The 9067-nt window shown below is 32.9% G+C and overlaps 1 protein-coding gene across 1 annotated transcript; it reads right to left on the bottom strand.

The window, feature by feature from the left end:
* Positions 1 to 737: 737 nt before the first annotated feature.
* LOC110033893 (60S ribosomal protein L37-1-like) lies at positions 738 to 8993 on the bottom strand. Its single transcript, XM_020738050.1, has 4 exons — positions 8901 to 8993; positions 8696 to 8831; positions 1197 to 1298; positions 738 to 1043 (listed from the first exon to the last, which is right to left on the bottom strand). Exons 1-4 carry the CDS (start codon positions 8901 to 8903, stop codon positions 988 to 990), a joined length of 297 nt encoding a protein of 98 aa, XP_020593709.1. The 5' UTR covers positions 8904 to 8993; the 3' UTR covers positions 738 to 987.
* Between the last annotated feature and the right edge of the window lie 74 nt (positions 8994 to 9067).

The raw sequence follows: 9067 nt of genomic DNA, 5'->3' as shown, positions 1-9067 counted from the left end.
TCTACTCATGCATGTTCGCGAACAACTCCCCACAACTAAATCCAAGAACATATTGCATTTTTTATTTAAGCAATCTCTAAGAATATAAAAAATAGAAAAATAAAAAAAAAGAGCAAAAAATTAAACACCCAAATTTTACCAATAGAAACAATTCAACCAAATTAATTTTTCATTTCATCCAAACAATGCACAGCAAATCTATCTTCATATAAATTGAAAACATCCTTTTCAAAAGCAGTAGAGAATAGATATCCAAATAAATAGGGCATTTTCATACATACCATACCACACAAGTCTAGTCAATTTATATCTAGCACTTCAGCATTCATATTTACATGCATACCACACTTAAACCTTTAATATCACATCAAAAATATCACCACCACCATCTATTTGAAGAATGTAAAATACACATTTTCAAACACAAGTTTATGCATCAAAATGCTGTGTAAAAATCAAACTTTGGATGTTGGATATGTAAAAACATAAGAATTGTGTGCATGTATGTAAATTCCCCTCACTCCCATGCCCGCAAAAGAAAAACGTCCAACTCAATACCAACCCACAAAATTCATATGTAAAGTGAAATACAAATGTAAACATAGATTCATGACGCCAAAATTCTATAATAATACATATTAAAATTTAGGTGTTGTAAATACATAAGAAAGGTGTGGTGCGCAAGCAAATATCTAAAAAAAAGTTTACCCAAACAACAGGTAGAAAAACATCACCAGTTCGGGAGTCTCAACAGTTCAACAGTTCAGCACTTCACATTAAAAAGGCAAACATTCATTCAAAATTACAATGATGAATTAGAAATAACAGCAAATCTAAAATACTGAAATCCTTCGCCAAATATCTCAAAAGTTTACAGTACTATGTTTCAGGTCATATAGGCAAATTGAAAAATTAAAGAGCACATAAAAACAACAAAACATAGATACCTGCTGTAAAGCAGAGTTATAAAATCGCAATTGGAAATGTTTAAAATGAGCTGGGCGCAGCAGCAGCAGCCCTCTTCCTCGGTGTAGCTTGTGTTCCTGCGGGTGATACATAAAATTTCATATTTTGCATCCTTGGATTATAATTAGTACAGATTATCACCAATTACATAATCGAACAAAAAGAAAATTTCAAAAAGATCAAAAACATTCTAAACATTCTATAAAAAGTTGTGCACGCTACATTGTTACCTTCTCTAAAGTTGCTTTTAAACCTTCGTGGTAAATGGCGGAGGTACCTCATCCTCCCTGTGCCAGTTGTCTTCCGCCTTATTGCTTTGATGCTCCAATTGTCTGATCATACAAAAAGGTTAGGTTCAGCCTACCATCATTCTTTAAAATGTATGTCAGATCATACGAAAAGCTATTTACTGAAAGAACCTGAAAGTGACCAGGTGATTTAAAGTATAAATGGCTAAATTTAGAGAAAACGGGTAATTATTCATTATATTGTGAATAAGCGTGTTTAAAAACGCGCTATTTGGCCAAGCTTACCAATGAAATTTGCATATAATGACATTTTCATAAATAAATCAAACAAACTGAAACAAAACTATCAACAAACAGAATTGGTTGAATTAAAGGTTCATCTTGAGTATAAAATAAAGGTCACAGGAGAAAAGAGCTGTTACCATAGAAAGCGTGAAAAATATTAGAACTCCCTGGTGCTGATAGCATAAACAATAGGATACACAAAGTAGCCTAAATAAGCAGGATTATCAATGCTGTAGCTGCTTATTGACAGTAAAAAAATATGCAAATTGTTACAATATCCTTTGTAACGTCCAGGCTGTGACAGATTTCACCAATTACAAGCAGGTGAGGTTGATAATGTTTTTTTTTTTTTTTCGTGAAAAGATGATGGAAAAAATAGACTAACTTAATGAGGCAACTGAATATATAAAAAAAAAAAAACCAGCCATTTCACGATCATCAAAACATCCAGCATCTAATAATTTAGATAATTAAGTAAGTACTATGAGAGGAAATTTCAGTTAAGCGTGATATTTTAAATTTTGATTAAATGGGAAACATTAAATGCAAATATGATAAAATCTTAGTAAGGAATAAAAAGACAGCAAAAGAAAAAAGTAACTGCAATAAATATTGAATGTTTTATAAAAAAAATAATTAAAAGAATGATTTATATTATTGATTGCCTCAAAAAAAGGAATTAGCATGGAATGAGAGAAGGAAGCTGAAGATGTTACAGACTGATAAAAAGACAAATTTATAAATCATACAAGAGAGTTGTAGACGAAAATAATGAGATAATAACTCAAATGTATATTATATAAACATCAAAAAATCAATTTATTTTGATCGCATGAGCATTTATTATGGAAGTAATTTCACCGCAACAATTAACAATGAAAAGTACGGAGAACAGAAGTGATAATTCATATGACTTGTTTTTAGCTCAGGAGGATGTATAAACGAGAAATTCCATTCTTAAAGAGATTTGTGAAAAATATCATGAGAATGGAAAAGGTATATCATGCAATTTTTATTGATCTTGGAAACACATTCAAAAACAACATCAGAATAGATCGTAGCACTAAAAAGAAAGCTGTGTCAAATGCATGTTTGAGTTGTCATTAAGGAAATATGTCACTATGTCAGGAAACATTTAGCATTACAAGCATACAATAAAAGAAAAAAAGAGTTTCCATTTAGAAAAGCATTACATCAAAGATATATTTCAAGTCTATATATATATATATATGGTCGAAGATGCTTAAGCTGGATATCAATAATCAGATACTATAGTGTATACATTTCATGAATGGCAAGTTTTAATTAGAGTTATTAAATCGAAGTTTCCTCTGAGAGACATCAAAATCTTGTTAATAAAACAACTAGTTAAACAAAACAAAAAAAGTGAAGAGAGGAAAAGTGAGAAAAAATAAACTAGAAAAAGAAGCTCAAGAAATTCATTATATTGCCGAAGAAAAAACAGATTTGAGTACAAATGACTCGGAGTTTCATAAGTGTCCCATTTTATTTATAGTTTAAGGCTTGGATTTGTTGCTACAGAAGAGGCATGAATTAAAAAATATATAGTCAAGCTTCCATTACGACACCACCGATGAAGCTTTCTACCACGCCAAGCCAGCCCAAATAATTTGAAGACTTAGTTTGGGCGTAAGGTTAAAAGGACAATTAAGTATTTTGTTATTTATTATTGTGCGAGCATTAATATGGCTAATGTGTTTAGGGTTAGGGTTATGATGAGATTGTTGTCTTGAGTCTTAAAGTTCAGAATTTGAGAGAGATCTCCTACCTCTCAAATTATAGGTGTTTATTTCTATGTATTTGAGTAGTATTGCTTGGAATGAATAAACTATTTTATTTACCCCATTTTTTTGTGGGAAAATTAGTTCGGTTCGTATCAAATTGGTATCAAAGAATTCAATTTGGGAAACCAACTTCTAGATCGCAATGTGTGATATAGTCGTGATTCGAGCCAGTGGGGATGCCAATGACAGAATTGTGTGTATTTGGAAGCCAATGACGAGATCTATACAGTTGCACGTGATCGTGGTGTATAGAACGGTTGCGATTTGACCTAGCTGGTAAGCTAACAGACAAGATCTCGACAGAAAAAGCCCCCATTTGTGACCTCAACGCGTGATAAAATCGCTATTGAATATAGCAGGTAATGTGGGATCACTGCGTGCAAATAGATCAACATTTTAGCCGAAGTATGATTCTTAGATAGAGTCACAAAACAATTAAATTTGTAGCAGAGAAGCCTACAGAAGGATCGTAGAGTACAAAGATCGAACTTCGTCATATAATCATAATCCGAAGCAAACGACGAAATTAAAAGAGTTATGAAACTGTAAAGAGAGTGATCGAAGCCAAGAAAGCAAAAGAAGAAAGAGGTAAGCAGGCTCGAGCAGCAGCGCATGGAAGAAATTGCGCAACAGGTAAGCGACTGAATCAAATGAAAGCGGGCAAAATTGAGCAAAAAAAGTTAGGAATGGATTCGACCGAGGACATCCAGAGAAATTACACGACATTTGAAGGTTTGGAACGAGGGGCGGCAGACAAAACGAGAAGACATACAATTTGATGCTGAAAAAGATTGATTCGAATGATTTTGACTTGGAACAAAAAACCGTTATGGATGGGACCCCGATGGAGGGTTGCATTCAACAATGCCAATGAATTTTAATGTTGCAACTTTCTGGGCGAAAGGCGATCCATGAGTAATGATGGGAACGAGAGAGTTCAAGAGCACATGAGAGTGCAAACGACTGACTTTGACAATGCATAGTATTCAGAAGGGAAGCAACATGGCGGTGCTTCACGATGATCCCAGTTTATACAAGACTGGCGACTCTCAAGATCATGGTAGATGCAATTCAGGACATAAGAATTGAATTCTTGATTGAGTTGCACGACATGAAATAGACACATGATACATTAGTTAGCAGAGATCCTGGTGATCGATAAATTACAAGATGACTAACTTTGGGATGCAGTATTCTCCAAGATTGATTTGAAATCAAGACACCATCAAAATCGAATGCGGTCGAAGGATGTGCACAATATGGCATTCCAAAATTATGTGGGTTACTACAAATTTATGAATAAATGGAAAAGCTTGTCATAGTATGACGCCACATGACAGTCAAACGATTTGATTTAGCAGCAATTTCATTTATTTTTCACCTTTAGGACAAGATGTCCTATAAGGAGGGGAGTACTGTTACGTTGGCACCAACGATGCTTTCCGCCATGTCGACCCCGCCCAATAATTCAAAGATTCATTTTAGGTGCAGGGCTAAAAGGTATTGTAGTGGTATAATAAAGCTAATGTGTTTAAGGTTGGGGTTATGATAAGATTGTTGTCTTTAATCATAAGTGTAGGGTTTGGGGGAGATCGTCGACCTCTCAAATTGTAGGTGATTATCTTTATCTATATGAGTTTTGTTACATAGTGTTAATGAAATAAAATATTTTGTTTGCCCTAATTTATGTGGGAAAATTTGTTGATTCATATTAGATTCTTGCTACTAAATATATAAGGCATATATCCAAAGAATATGAATATATATATATATATATATATATATATATACACAATATATAAAAAAAAGAGAAAATATAAAAAGATCCAAAAAGAAATGATGAAATTACGAAAGCATGCATGGTGATAATTGGCTAAAATTAAAACTAATATGAAGTCATTAACTTGCTTGATGAAATCACCAACTTGATTGGAGGAAGTCACAAACATTTTGAATGAGTGTTGGCAAGAAACTCTTTGGGTGGATCTAGTTAACCTTAGGTTGAGGGTGCTCTGACAAATTCACGATAGCCTTGGCAAGTTCACCACAATCTTAGCGAGTTCATCCCCAGTAAATTCACAATCTTTATCCTCCTTATTCTATCGAGGTTTCTTGAGCTAGACCCACTTTTCTTGAATCAAGCTTTCAAGATATTTAAATGTACATTTAATTCCACAATTCAATTGTATTTTTAAAAAATGACTCAAAAAAAAGATAATTATATAATAAGTCATTTTAAAGAAAATAAAGAATGATAGAAAAATTACTAGAATTTATTTTTCCCATGTATTAAACCATAGTTATAATATGCATGAAGAAAATCAATATAGTCGAGAAGTTCAACAAAGTTTAAAATGTTGATTATTACTAGCCACATAAGAAATAATGAGCCGACTTTAAATTAATCTCGATAAATGCAACTTGTTTTCAAGTATTAAGGCACTTGTTTTCTTTGGAAACTCGCATAGCAAAACTCACATCATTGAAACAATAGCCCGAGAGCATCAACTTCGCTACAATAAAGCATGACAGTAGAAATGTGATTGCACTTATAAGTCTATGAAAGCATGAGGCAAAGAACTTTGCATCAAAGAAACAAAAGTGGAACAAAGGAACACGAACGTCGAGAACGATTAATAGATTGAGAGCATTCTACAGCAAATGAAAGGCAAAAAAATTTCTTGAGACCTAAAATACTAATTACCAAAAAGTGCAGTTTTCAAGAAATGTCACATCAAACAAAAATATGTTTTCTTCAATACTGTTGAATAAAAACAAATTAATATATTTTTGAATTTTAAAACAATAGTGACTTCAAAATAAATAATGATCAAAACTAAGCAACAAGCCAAAGTCGCCATGTATAACAGCTAAGCATAAAAACTTTTAACCAAAATTTGTGCAAAAGCCTTCCATCACATAAAAATGGCAAGTTACAAAATACACGAAAGATTATTAGGGACAGCTCGCAAATATTTACTAAAAATTATATTAAAAGCAAATCAAACATTACACCACAAGAAATTGTCTTCCTCTTCAAGAGTTCTTGGAGGACACACTCATCTCCACCTAAAAAATTATAAATAAAATGCTTACAAAAACTTGAGAGTGGAAACTACTTATTTCATTTTTTGAACTTATTGATGCTGAGAATTAGCAACATCTTAAATAACTACAGGAAGCCAATCGTCAATCAAGTTAACTTCCTCCTCCAACAAAGTAAATTTGTTATCTTCTTCAACTAATGCCCACAATACAACAAGTTGATCTTTTAAAGTTTCTTTATCCAAATCTACAAGACTCTAAATACATATCAAAGAAAATTTTATGTATTGAATTTTCTTACTGAGAAAAGAATTATCTAAAGTGAAATAAAGAAAGCAGCACTTAACAATAATGCAGCTTATTTTGACAACTAGCATGCGACATTTGAAAATAATGACAATAGGATGATAATTCATAAAGTGTCGGACTATAACTAGCTTAAAAAAAAAGATTTTCAACATTTGTGTTAGCAAAAAACACCTGTTAAGTAAGAGTAGGTAGTATTTTTGACAAATATAATAAGAATGCATGTTATACAAAACTTTCCCTCAGATGAGAAGTTAAAAACATATTATTTCATGCAACAGGAAATGAAGAGTAAACCATATTACCAAAAAAATATAATGGAAAATGCAAAACTTTAGACAAAAAGCAATAGAAATGTGAGAACAATTAATAAAATGAATAATATTATAAGCTTACAATAATAAAAATGGATGAATAATCTACCCCAACATGAGTTGAATAACCAGCCAAAAGCAAGTTCCATTAGAAATAGAACTTTCATGCAAAAAGTAAATGTGAGAAGTAAGGCGCTAACAATCTTTGTCTAGAAACTCAGCATTTTGTAAACAAGGGCAGTGTTTCTTAAAAGTCCACAATAGCAATGGTAAAAAAAATAAACTGCTCAAGGGATTATACAGTTAAGGGACCATACAGCTAATATACATTTAAGGGATTCTACATTTCGTTCTAATTAAGAATATAACATCAAATTTTAGGGTGATGAACATGTATTTGCTAATAAAGGAGCAATTAAAAACCTCCAAATTCATTCAAAAAAGAAAAACATTCCAATCAAATCATACTTCATCTACAACAACAGCAAACCTTTATCCCGCTAAGTGGGGTCGGCTACATGAATCATTTTTGTCTACATTGTGTCTTATTGAGTGTCATATTTTCATTTAATTTTAATAGATTAAGATCATTTTTTTAAACAATATGCCCAAGTCTTTTTTGGTCTACCTCTGTCTATTTTAACATAAGTCAAATTTAAAACATCTACTTTCCTAATCGGATCATCAGATCGTCGACGTTCGTCGACGTTTAATGGTGACCAAACCATCTAAGATGACTCTCTAATCTTGGAGCTACACCAAACCTATCGCGGATATTATACTTTCGCATTTTATGTCTAAGTGTCAAGCTACACCAAAAATAAGCATTCTCATCTCAACAAAACTTAGCTTTGTTTCATGATTCTCTTTTAAAGGCAGACATTCTCTCCATAGAGATTGCAGGTTTCATCAAAATCTTATAAAATTTCCTTTTAGTCTAAGCGGTAGTTTTATATCACACAATAGGTCGGATGCATTCCTCCACATCAACCAACTAACTTGAATTATACTAATAGCATCTCCATCTATATCACCATCATTTTGAACAATAAACCGGAGATATCAAAAAAGTTCACGCCTTTTAATGATTTCATCGCCCATAATTACAACTCTTGCCATTAGAGCTGCTACTACTAAAATCATACTTTTCTCTAAAGTTTAATTTTTTATCTTTAGCGATGACTTGCACCAAACTTCCAAAAAGAGCAAGCATTCCCAACCTAAACACAATATTTCATATCTCTTAAATTTTGATACAACTGCAACTGCTATATATCTGCTCTTTTGAAACCGGTGAAGAACAATAAAGAAGAAAAATAAAAATTAGGAAAAAAACATAATCCAGGCATGTAAGGTCAATAAAAAGGAGTGAAACTACCTCACCAATGGATTGAAATAGTGGCAATGATTGTTAGCAGCAAATGTATCTATTAATGAAAATTATTGATAAATTCTGATTAAATATAGATTCAACTTTTGTAACTAAAAAACACATGAACTCTAGAACTTTGCGATAATGGACATCCAAGCATGGAACTTTATATTCATAAATGTAGCCCAAAATCAAAGAAAATTTGCATAATATTGAACTCGCGCATCCTAAATATAGAGCCATCCTCAAATATCAGTAAATATATGTGAAACGTAAAGGGACCCCAGTCGTAAATTGCTCGATTATTCCAGCTAAAAATCTTCAAGAACAAAATAAGGTTGAATCCGCGCTTACACTTTCGGATGCGTGCGGCCGGATAGCCGCAGGAAGAGCAGGTGCTCTTCTGGAGGTGGAAGCTTCTTCTGCCGCACCTCACGCAAAGCGTGTGAGTCTTGTTCCTCCTCTTACCGAAAGAACCCGTGCCTTTACCCTACAATAAGAGAGAAAGATCGATTAGAACTCACAATCTTAAATTCGAGCTTTACATTATGGATCTCACCATTTTGTCGCGGTGGCCGGCGCGAAACAAAAACCGGCGCTTAGAAACCCTAAAAGAAAAGATGGACCTCTGTGGTGTGCGAGAACTTATACCTCATTGCTGTGTCTTTAATTACAATTTTACCCTTGCGCTTTCTATCATCTGCCGTCTGAGCTATAAAAAAGTGT

The sequence above is a fragment of the Phalaenopsis equestris genome, unplaced genomic scaffold, assembly GCF_001263595.1.
Source record: "Phalaenopsis equestris unplaced genomic scaffold, ASM126359v1 Scaffold001307, whole genome shotgun sequence".
In the NCBI taxonomy this organism is placed as follows: domain Eukaryota; kingdom Viridiplantae; phylum Streptophyta; class Magnoliopsida; order Asparagales; family Orchidaceae; genus Phalaenopsis; species Phalaenopsis equestris.
Note: the sequence above shows the minus strand (reverse complement) of the source record. Positions and strands in the feature narration are given on the sequence as shown.

Coding starts and splice junctions, on each gene's coding strand:
- LOC110033893 (XM_020738050.1), bottom strand. Junction 1,299..8,695: donor GGCCGCACGCATCCGAAAGT/GTAAGCGCGGAT, acceptor TTGTATGATCAG/ACAATTGGAGCATCAAAGCA. Junction 1,044..1,196: donor TAAAAGCAACTTTAGAGAAG/GTAACAATGTAG, acceptor TATCACCCGCAG/GAACACAAGCTACACCGAGG.